At 37.5% G+C, this 11,756-nt stretch overlaps 1 protein-coding gene across 2 annotated transcripts in view; it reads right to left on the bottom strand.

Moving 5' to 3' along the window:
• The window catches only part of LOC118818853 (adhesion G-protein coupled receptor D2), a 67,717-nt gene extending 56,038 nt beyond the window's left edge, over positions 1–11,679 (bottom strand). Inside the window, exons 1-19 of one of the 2 annotated variants that reach the window (XM_036586364.1) lie at positions 11,414–11,679; positions 11,192–11,228; positions 11,079–11,106; positions 9,851–10,066; positions 8,600–9,241; positions 7,906–8,019; positions 7,476–7,543; positions 7,035–7,322; positions 6,816–6,927; positions 6,463–6,600; positions 5,197–5,278; positions 4,865–4,976; positions 3,830–3,885; positions 3,617–3,743; positions 2,840–2,943; positions 1,867–1,969; positions 1,305–1,458; positions 721–854; positions 160–275 (exon numbers count right to left, since the gene is read on the bottom strand). In XM_036586364.1, the coding sequence (XP_036442257.1) occupies positions 160–275; positions 721–854; positions 1,305–1,458; positions 1,867–1,969; positions 2,840–2,943; positions 3,617–3,743; positions 3,830–3,885; positions 4,865–4,976; positions 5,197–5,278; positions 6,463–6,600; positions 6,816–6,927; positions 7,035–7,322; positions 7,476–7,543; positions 7,906–8,019; positions 8,600–9,241; positions 9,851–10,066; positions 11,079–11,106; positions 11,192–11,227 (2,630 nt within the window). In that variant the 5' untranslated portion in view covers position 11,228; positions 11,414–11,679. Of the gene's footprint in view, positions 1–159; positions 276–720; positions 855–1,304; positions 1,459–1,866; positions 1,970–2,839; positions 2,944–3,616; positions 3,744–3,829; positions 3,886–4,864; positions 4,977–5,196; positions 5,279–6,462; positions 6,601–6,815; positions 6,928–7,034; positions 7,323–7,475; positions 7,544–7,905; positions 8,020–8,599; positions 9,242–9,850; positions 10,085–11,078; positions 11,107–11,191; positions 11,229–11,413 lie in introns of both variants that reach the window. The other variant, XM_036586363.1, reaches the window with a different exon arrangement.
• Positions 11,680–11,756: the final 77 nt, after the last annotated feature.

Genomic DNA, 11,756 nt, shown 5'->3' on the forward strand with positions numbered 1-11,756 from the left:
CTTTTTGAAAAATAACACAAGCATAATCTTAAATGATAATTTTGTCAGATATTAGAAGTATGGCAAATATATGTATTCAATGTCTGTTTAGAATAAAATAGCCTCTCAGTTTAGATGACTACTAAGGAGAAGGAGAGCAAGAAGAGAAAGAAGTTTCACCTTATCTGTTCAGACACCTGCTCCACGGGGCTAGTGTTAGCTGCCAACATCAGAGATCTTCTCTTGGCTGTGGAGATTGTGATGACTACCACACGGGTCAGCACCATAATATTCACCTGCAGGACACCAGCAAACACTTTTCATTTACACAAAAATGATACGTATGTAGTAAACAGCGACTGGACCAACGTTTAACAACACTGGAAAACTATACTGAAATTGTGATGCATCACAATGCATAATAATTATGTTACCAATACATTCAACTACACTTTTAGTAGTTTAAATGGAAATGATTTATTTTAAATTTACTTATCATTGTAACCAATTAAAAACAACACAACATAAAGATTTCTTGAGCATTTGAGCTCTAAAAGAAATTCAGTTAAGGATTAAGTGAATACTAATAACATATACAGTGTAACTACTAGCATTTTAGTCGTCCTGAACAAGTGGAAAAAAAATCTTTTGAAGAGTGGAGAGTGCAGAAAGAAAGAAAAGAGTGCTATCATATACGTGTGAAACAGATAAATGGAGAGAGAAAAAAAGGTTCAGTCTTACCATTATGATGAAGATGACGGGGCCAGCAAAGCCCCATATGACTCCATTCTGTACACTGAGCCAGCAGTGGCCGTCTGCAGAGTACTTTCCTGAAGCCGAGGCCAGAGTAATGGTAACTATCAGAACAGGCAGACCTGTTGGGACAAAGCCACTGCAGTTAGATGATAACATGCATATCGTGCAGAAGGCAACATTTATTGTACACTGCACTGAAGTAAATACTTTGTACTAAATGCTTTAGTGTTCATTATTTAGAGTTTAAAGTAGCACAAAGAGTTCACAGCGGGTTTACTTCTGGTCAAATTATTCTTGTTAAAGTATTTCCTGTTCATCTTTCCCCAAAAAAGTCTTATGGAATTTCTAAAAGTTTGTGCTGTTCAGTAAATTTTTATTGTTTTTAAAAACTGTGATTCCTCAAATAATAGATAGATCACTCATTTGCTACTATAACTGATAGTTACAGCCCTGATTTAAATTTTATGTTTAACACGCATTAATGTATAGCACTGCAAAAACTATAAAATTCTGATTTTCCATGACCTGATAAGTAACTGAGGGCATAAAAGCCTCAATTGTCCTATTACCCCAGCCAATCAAGTAGTAGTATTTCATGTGGCGATCCTCGCTCAAGTTAACAGTCACCACTTTGCTCCACAGCAGCAGCCCCTCCACCAGCATCCAGCTAAATGCTGCCATGAAGAACAGATGGAGTAGTGCTGCCACCAGGGTGCAGGCCACCTAAGGGTACAGGTCAAAGGATAAGTGCTCTGAGGTGAAAAGGTCAAACAACCACATAACCATCACATGCCAACTTATCCATCACACCAAATACAGCAGCAGAGCCAAGACCCAGGGAGGCTGCTTTCTGGGGCTTTTTATATTTATTAATATTTAATTAGAAACTGTTTACTTAATCACACACAGGATTTTGTTTCTGATACAATGTGGTTCTTAAAGTAAAACACTCAAAAGCAGAAGCTGTGCAACATGAGAGTGCTTTTCACCTGTGCATGTGTGCATTTGAATGGTTTTACTTTTAATCCGCTTACACTTAAATGATCATACTTTTTCTAGCTCATATAAATAAACTCAATTAACTGTATTAATTTAACATTAGCAATATTGGTCAATATTAGCCTCACATACCTTATTATGAATAGCAGAGCCACTGCAGAGAAGGACCATTTGGGCTAAGGTCAGGGAAATAAAAAGATTCTTGTGGATGGATGTCCGGTCCGATTTTGGAATGCTGTGCGGATACAGGGAATAACATAAATAAATATGCCTTGAAACTTCTCAGAAAAAAGAGAGCTATATATACATATATATATATATATATTACCATGTTAAAAAATATTAGAAATTAATATATCAAAATATGAAATAATTTGTCTGAAAAATGTATGTAATATATTTCATATTCATTTTTAACTGCCATATGACAAACGCAGAACAGATTTATCAAGATTTTTTTTTTATTTTAAAGGCAATTAAGTACCATTATTTGAATAACCCCTTAGTTCTCAGTGTCCTTTAGAAAGCTAGGGGTGCATGGGCTGATTAGGTGCAAACAGACCATAAATCTCTTAATGAAATCAGCAAGCCAAATACTACACTGATTAGTCTGTCCCCATGTGATCTTTGTGCTTAATTAACTCCACTGTAATGTTACCATAAAACCTCAGGTCTGAGCACTGTGAGTCTATTTAGGCTCAAAGCACTAATTACCAGATTAGCAATGTTCAATACTCCTGCCTTAAAAACGAATTCTATTGACCAGTGGATGAGGGTCTGATAGCTTACAGTCACAAATGCATGATGCGCGACAGCAGCCAGTAATGGGGGAATAGCACTGCTTCCTCTTACAGTTATAATGCACTGACATTATAAGGATTATAATCATAGTAACTGAAGGTAACAGTCCAGCTGAACTTAAAGCAAATCTTCATATCCTACGTTTCCATTTCATTAAACTCAGAAGTTGCTCCACATAAGATCCACATAAAGACACACACACACACACACACACACACACACACACACACACACACACACACACAATAACACACATTCACAGGGGTGCTGTTGCTGTGGCAGTGTATCCCTGGAAACCACTTACTCCAGCACGGTAAACAGCATCAAGGTCACCACTAGTGCGCAGAGTGAGGCTCCCGACCCGATAAACGTCAGCTTGGTCAAAATGCTCTCCTCCTCTGCACTCCACTGCAGAGACAGAGGTTAAATGCCCGTCAAAACAAACAGTCTCTAAATTCTCTCTCTGTCTGTCTACACTGACTCTGTCTCTCCATTAAGTGTATCTAGATCAAGTGCCTTGCAGTGCAAAACTAGATAGGATATTCATTATCAAGCTTCATGCCGTGAGTGTATTAGAAGTGATCAATGTTCTGATTTTGGTTAAAAAAAGCTGAACTGCAAGCAATACAAGTGGCTTCAGAACATATTTATGACTATACTTTCATATTACACTGATCAGATTTCCTTTATAAAAAATCAGTCATGAGTACTGGGAAAGAAAGTGGTGTTCAACAGTGCTCTCTCCCATTTGTCCCTCTTTTTCTTCTGCAAGCTAACAGGGACCTCTGCTGGACAAAACTATAATAACATCAAAAAAGAGATTCAAACATACATAGGTAAAGTCAAGGGAAAAAATGGTGCTACGTATTTTTTTGTTCAATGGAGAACAATATAAATGGCTCTGATGTGTCTGACAATGTTGTGATCTTAATGATCATGGATTTAAAAACAGGGTGAATGCATTAACACCAGTTTAGACTCTGTAGAATCTGTAAGATTATCTTAATCTACTCACAATAGGAATACTTACAATTCACATTTTAAAAACACTGATATGCCCCATACATTTTTAGTAACTTACCCTAACCTCCATGTAATTCATAAGGATAGCAAAGTTGGTGGTGTGGTTGCAGAAGCAAGAAGTGCCATCCGGTCCAGAATGCAACACTCTACAGCCTTTGTCTGACCAATCACTTGAATGAGTAGCTCTAAAAAGAAAAAAGAAAAAAACAAACATTTTCATTTACCACTTTCAGTTGCTGTTTTGGGGACAGTTTGTACGCCATTTACTTACATCATACTGACATTCCAGAACATGCAAACAGGCGTGACAAACTTGGAATACTCCACCTATAATGAAAACAGATGTTTGCTCTCATACAACTCCTCTTTAGTGCAAACCAGAAACAACAGTGAGTTATAAAAAATAATAACATATAAAAGCTCTGTTTCAGCCAGAGGAACAGTTACCAAAGCACAAAACACAGGCATACGGCGGTGTCTTTTTTTACTTCATACTATGTACTAATGGCTAGGGGCTGCTTTTAACTCAGTGATGCATATTTTCCATATATTTAATTTGCCAACTATTATAACTCAATATCACTATCAGAACCTTTTTAAGAACTTTAAGAGCAAATTTCAGGCCTACTTTTTTGTAAACACTGAAAATCTAGAGTTATAAATCTGGTTCACTGAATGTCTGAGAGGAATGTTCCCCCACTCCCTTTTTTAATGTTTTAGAAAATTCTAGGTCATTTTGAAATTTTAGAATCTGTGACATCTTTGTGAAAGACCTACTGTTTTGGGTTGTAAAAGCTGTTCTAAGTTATTTTTTCACATTTCTCACAGTGAATTGGAAAAAAAATGGGTGTTGCCAGTGACACAATAAGCAGACTTTGGTACAGTTACTACACTTCCAGGACTGATGATTCCTCTAGGACTGAAGTATGCTTCATCTTAAGGCCTGTTTCACTGAAAAACACAGGCTGTTTGGGATAATACAAAACAAATACATCTCTGCTGGGATCTTTAAATGGACTAGTTCAGAACACTGGCACTCAGTAACCTCTATACCACTAACAGAACTTATAACGCACATCTCTCAGGTTTCTAATAATACAGTGCAGTACATTCTAAAGGATATGATTACTAATTCAAGTATAAAAATGGTTTTGTAAAAGGTCTTCAAAAAAACAAAATCACATTTCACATATTGGCCTATCTGGTAAACATAGTAGCTCACACAAAAGAAAACAGACTTTAGTATTTTGGCTTACGTAAAACAAACATTTTTTTTGAAACATCAGAAAAAGAGTCTAGTCCTTACCATCTTGGCAGTGGATAGAGTGTACTGGACAGATACTGGAATATTCTCTGCCCTGGACACATCTCGTACTGTAGCTGATATGATTGCTGTAGCCAGATGACTAAAAGGTGAGCTGGACAGAAACCAAAACAGCTTCAGTAAATGTGCTGTCATTAAACTTTGACATACAACAATATGCAACATACTGTAAACATAAAAAAAGCATTTTAAATACAATTCAGCAATTTTACAATATTCAATAAAAAGACTAAAGAACAAAGCACAACGGCTTGTGATTCAGGAACTGTATCAAAGTTCTCAGCACAAGGTAAAGCTCATGTGTCTGTTGGTACCTTGGAGCTTTGAAATCAGTTTTGGAAAGCATCTCCAGCAGATTGCCATAGTAGGCATGGATAAACATCACATCCTTGTGTCCTACCAAAGAAGATTCAAGAGTGGCCATCAAAAAAGTAGCACCAATGTCCACTTTTGAAGTTACATTTCAAGAATGAAAAAAAGCACAAGAGTTCACTCAGTCTCTATCTGTACTCAAAAATCCAAATCCTTTTTAGTGTAATTACACTAAGTAAAACATATTTAGCTGTTTTGTTTAGTTTGAAGGAATGTGATTATGAATTCAATGTCCAAACTTACACAAGGAAATAGTCCAATGTTTGAATGTGTGTGATTTGCTAAGCCGTATGTATAATTGCGAATAAGCCCAGTGGTTTCCAAGCCTGGTTCTGGAGCACACCTGCACTGTGCATTTTGGGTTTTTTTTTCTGCTGTAACACATCTGATCGAACTAATCAGTGAAATAAAGTGGAATTCCACTGATATTTTCAAAATATCTCCATATTTAAGTGGTTCATTTGTAAATTAAGACATTCTGAGTGGCTTGATGTGAAATGCTCCATTCTAGAGAACTGTTCCTATGAGTGGTTATGGGAACCAGAAATTTGAAGTATAAAACGCCTCTTAAAGCTACCTCACAGAAAGTTATTATATGCAAACAGTTGCAAAAACCCTGCCTGCTACGTTGTTTTGTGATAGTTTTGTGAAAAGGGTATGGCCTAAAACAAACAAAATCCATTCATGGCAGACAGGTACATGAAGGGTGTTGTAAGGCAAAGCAGTACCTCAAGAACAGTTGTTATTTCAGATTTACTACTATTTTACCATTATCATTATTACATATTAAAACTCAAGACATTTGCAGGTTTGCTGGTCATTTTGAATAGTCAATAAAATGGCTACTTTGTAGACACCAAAACTCAATCGATTGCCACTACATTAAAGAATTCTGAATCGCTAAGTTTCTCTACAACATATCATTTCACATCAAACTACTCTGACTGACTTTGTTTATACCCCAGCAATTGAACTTTGTAGAAATTTTGAAAAAGCAGTGGAATTCCCTGTTAACAAATCCTTCCTGAAGTCCTTGAATTAACAGGTCCTCACAGGCTGTGTTAGAACACAATAAAAGGTCTAGGAGAAACAGATTAAAATGTGTAGGGAAGAGGAACTTTAAGACCAGGATTCAGAAACACTGACTTCCTAAGACAACAGGAAAACATACTAGTAACTAGCAGTCAGAACTTTACAGAATTTCTCACCAAGGGAGTGGACTCTTTGGACTTCTGTCTCTGGTATTAGGATTTCATCTTGGCTGCTGGATTGAGCAGCCTGTGTTGAAGGTTTGTACACACAGCTGCAGCTCATCTGAGATAACCGCCTTGGCTCCATATGAACATCTACAAAATAACCACAAACAAAATAATGAACATACATTGATGAATTCCATAATGCTGACTTTAAATCTGCAAAATACCTGTTACTTTCTTATTTAAGTGCTCATAGTGTCATACAGCAAATCTTACAGGAAGTCACTGAACATCATTAGCAAATGCCAGTCCTTTGGGTATGTCACCAACATTTACAATCCAAAATACAAGTGAGAAAACTTTACCTATGTTTTTTGTTGAAACTGTGAAGCTTGACCTTTCTGTATAGATTGTATCTGCCAATGCCCAAAGTAATTTGTCAATATTCTCTACAACCATGAATGGTCTGAGTTGAATCTGTAGAAAGCAGGCAAAGATGTAAGAGGAAGAACAGAAGTTATTAAGTATTCGGATATTTTGCAGCTACCTCCATCCAAAAATGACTGAATACTGAGATGATGTACCCCTAGTGGCTTTAAATCTAGCCACTGCCTGGCCACCACGGGATCAATGAGACCACTGGCTAGGTTCAGGTAGTTGGTAGCCATGGACATGATGACTCCAGAAGAGGCAGATGTTTTATTGGCTTGAGCAGCTGCAGCCAGCTCGATGGTTTGTGTGAGGTACAGAAGATCAGAGGGCGTGATGATGTCAGGACTGGCCTCAATTACCCTCACGATAGATCGAGCTATAGAGTTCAGCCAAATCAGCTCATTATCTGTAGATGAAGTTGAATTAAACTCTTCTAACTCCTTTGGAAAAATATTTAAAAAAAATTAGTGGCCTTCAGAATAAAGAATCTCTGTTAATTAAAATAAGATAAGATAAACTCTGATCAGGCAGAACTTGCATCCAGGAACGTCAGAGCTACTGTGTTGAAAGGTTGTGAAAGCTCTCCTACTCACAGAGTTGGCATGTAGATCCTTGAGGACTCGTGTAAAAAATGGTGTCTTGGGAAAGTTTTCTATTGTCTCTGGAATCAAAGCAAGAAATACAATCATTAGTTCAAATGAAAGACATCATTTACACAAATGCCTAAACACAACATAATTATAAAAACATAAGGCTTTGGTGAGAAATTGTCGTTTAGTAATACTGTTATTAAAAGTAACAGTATGAACATATTTAGTAGCAGTTTGTATAAGCAGCCACAAGAGACACGCAATGTTGTTTGTCAATGCTTGCATGCAAGTTCCCTTTTCAATTTATTTATGATGTAATCATCCTGATGTATCATAATGATATATTGTATGCAGTGTTTTTCAATATTTATTTATTTTATTTTACACAAAGATCTATGACTGTTCTGAACCATGTCTAAGCAGCACATATTACCTTTATGAAACTGGCAGACACCCCCTTTTTGTGCCTCACAATGGTCCCAGCCCCACTTTCCACTAGCAGGGTCGAAGGTTACACAGGTATCGTTATTTGGCATCTGGGAAATCACTAAGGAAAAATTGTGATACTATAAACTTGAGTCCAACCCAGGGGCTATGAATTGGCAAGTCAGATGTTGAGGACAAACATACATAACATGGAATTATGAAAAAACTTAAGCCTTGCCTTTGTGTATATTAAAATGCCTAAAATCTGACTCACTCCTGTTAATGTTTAATGGTCTGGTTAATTTGAAATGATGCCACCTATGAGTCATGACTGCAGCATAATCCTTTAATCTAAAGTCTAGCACATGTATAGCTCATCACACCATATGTATATTGTTCAAACGAGCAATAAGAGCCTGGATTCTGTTCCTCGTGAGCTCAGACTGTCAATGGTAAAGCGTTTGTTTTGAAGGGTGGGTTTCTGAATTACAGCATAGATGAAATATTTACAACCGTTTAGGGCTGAGTTTGCCAATTATAACTTGGCTGAGAGTCCCTGCATTCATGTCGGTTGGGAGCGGGCTAGGAGAGTTGGAAGTCATTACACACTACGCATTTCCAAAAGGCAGAAAGAGTCCATATTTTCATCATATTCGAATAGACCAAAACCACCACAAAGACCACTACCAACAATGTTTTACCTTGACACTGGAAGTTCTCCCAATGCATCTGTACTGAGGGCTCCATTTCCAGTCCAGAGGTTCTCCATCTGAAAACCAGGCTAGATGTAATAGGTTTACACTCTTTTTCCATGGTTCGGATTTCACCGGCCTCCAACGCCCGATCCCATATGTAGAGCTGGGTAATGCTCCCACAGAACGCCTTTGTGCTTTTAAAGGATCCATCAAATCTGTCTTGTTCTTGGCCAATGATGAAAAAGCCGTTGCCTCTTATGTGTTCAGAAGGGTAGAGACGACTCCCACGCCCAACCTCCAGACCGTCTGCTGAGAAAGCCCACTCACCACCATTTCCTGTCCAGCTTACACACAACGAGTGCCAGGAGGCATCATTGGCAAAGGCAGACTGATAGGTGCTGTTCTCACCATGCACCAGCAGAGCAAACTCGATGAGTGCTTTCGATGTAACTCTAGCTCGGAGCTGGAACTCATTAATGAATGAGTGTACAGAATAAGAGAACACGGTGGATTCTTCATGTCTATTGGGATCGAAACGAAGGCGAGTGCAAACGGTCATAGCAGCCATGTCAGAGAACTCATGCAGGAGCCGAGCAGACTGGCTTTCATTTCTGCCCAGAAATTCCAAGATTAAGGAGTCAGAAGTACCTGGGCCAATGGATAGGACAATGAGTATTTGTTGGTGGATTATTAAAAAAAATATTTTACCTTTGGCTTGTTCTGAACTCTAGAGACATATACGTGTACTTCAAAGTGGTATTTTGGCAGATGTGCATTGTTTTAATCCTAGGGTCTATAGTGAGATGGGACATAATGTTTATCTAAAAGGACTAGTATGGCAAAATATCTAATTTATATCACTTCCCCTTACCCCAAATGTTATCATTAGCCTAGACATGTTTGGTGTCCAAAGTCTGCTTCTGTAGTTTTGTACTGGAGTAAATAAAATTTATACCCCACAAATTAGCATCATTCAAACTGCATGATCATATCAACACACACTTATACACTTACTTCAAACTGTGTCCAGTTGTTAAGTAATCCAAAAAAAGAGACTTGTTTAAGTTGTTGCTTACATTGTATGATTTACTGTTATCTATAAAATGGCCGAAATACTGTATGTTCCAGCCATCTGGAAGATCACATCTTGTCTGCACTTTGCTGACCTAATCTTTAATAATACCACTGTTGACCATGCTGAATCTCTCACTGATGCAAATAATTAGAAAAAAAGGGTATATTATTAATGGAGCTCACCACTTATTTCAGGTGGTACCATTCTTGAAATCCACACAGGCTGGGAGATGTTCAAGGACTGTAGGTAGCTGGTAAGGTTAGGGTTCTTCCCAGCACTGGACACCACAGCCAGGGACCCTAACCGCTGTCTACACAGCCTACTGACCACATCCCACTGCAGCCTGTCAGCCACATACTCATAGTCAATCTCATCATTTGGCAATGGGGTTCTGCTTTCTGGAGTAATGGCAAGAGCTGTCAGGTTGTAAACAGAGAAGATTTGCTACAGTTACACTAACATTTAGTTAACTCTGTCAACATGCCAGGCTGCCCTATCACTAATACATTATCCCTGCCCTTACAGGATTACAGAAAATACAGAAGATTTCCTGTATGTCCACATTGGTGGAAAGAGTCCAGAAAAAGTATATAGTACTCAAGGAAACATGTTACATGCTTTCAAATCCCATATATATATATATATATATATATATATATATATATATATATATATATATATATATATATATATTTATAAGAGACTTGTTTAAGTGGTTGCTTACACTGTATGATTTACTGTTATCTATAAAATATATATATATATATATATATATATATATATATATATATATATATATATATATATATATATATATATATATATGCCTCTTACTCTTTACATTGTATGTAAACTTCATGATGAATGGACCAAAAGAAATGACCCAAAATGACTTGCAAAAAAGTCTGGTTCCATTGATTTACATTAGCAGCAAAGTAGGTTTTTTACTTCTCCTGTAAAGTTACCCTTTTGGAGATACGAGGTTTTCTTCTGACAACAGCGGTATATATATATAGTTAGTATTTTCAAACAAGTATTTGTTTTCTCAAAATTAGGACTTGGTGTTGCAAAATAATGCCTTGTTTTCTTAGAAATAATAAAATAATGAGTCATTATCTCAAAATAATTACTCTTTTGAAAATGAATGTCATTATTGAAAAAGCAAGTCACTATTTAGACATGCCAGGTTAAAATTTCGAAAAAATAAGTCATAATTGCGAGAATACTCAAGTCATTCATTTGACATACTAAGTCATTAGGTCGAGGTGCTAAAGTTTTGAGAAGTCTGGCGGAAATGGGCTTCAGTGAGGTCTCTAGAAAAGTTTTGTGAGAAAAATCATGAAATTTACATTTCATTTCCACCATGAAAAATCAGTCAGAGGCTTTAAGAAAGATGAGATGCTTCTTTACCTTTTCCACTGCAGTAGTGAATCAAAACCTGGGAAACACAGACAGCTCGTTACTTGCAAAAAATACGAAAATATCACAGTTGGCGCCTTTGAATTAGAATCCGAGATACTTACAACAACATGAGAGCAGACAATGTTCAACAACCGCATCCTAAAGAAAGAAACGGAGACCACAGAGGATTGTCGCTGAATTAGTTCCATTAGTGAGTTCAGACACGCGGTAGTTTTGGCAAAACACAGAACTAACTTAAAAAACATGAGTCATACATTCAAAACAGTCGAAACCCGTCAGTAAATGTCGTCGGTTTTACTAGAAGCGGGAAGCGTTACGGTTACCTGTTTAGCACCTTCCGCAGTCCTCCTCCCAGTCTGAGGTTTAAAAAAAAAAAATTGCTTAAAAAGGTTTTCCTGATGTTCTGCTGGTCTTCTTCCTCCTCCTGTTCTTCAACACAAAACTCTGAAGTGGTGGTTTTGAAAACGCCTCCTCCGCTGGGCTTTGTGGACAAGGGAGAAACTCCTCAATGATATCAGAAGCGGGGAATTCACTAAGAGTATCAGCTACAGCAGCGCGAGCGAGAAGGGAGGCGCGTGCAGCTTCTGCACGTGAGGATGGAAAACTGCAGTTGTCAGTGAGCGTGGAGCTTTATTTCATTATGGGCTACTTTGGACATTTAGGCAG

This window comes from Colossoma macropomum, unplaced genomic scaffold (assembly GCF_904425465.1).
Source record: "Colossoma macropomum unplaced genomic scaffold, Colossoma_macropomum, whole genome shotgun sequence".
NCBI classification, from domain to species: Eukaryota; Metazoa; Chordata; class Actinopteri; order Characiformes; family Serrasalmidae; genus Colossoma; species Colossoma macropomum.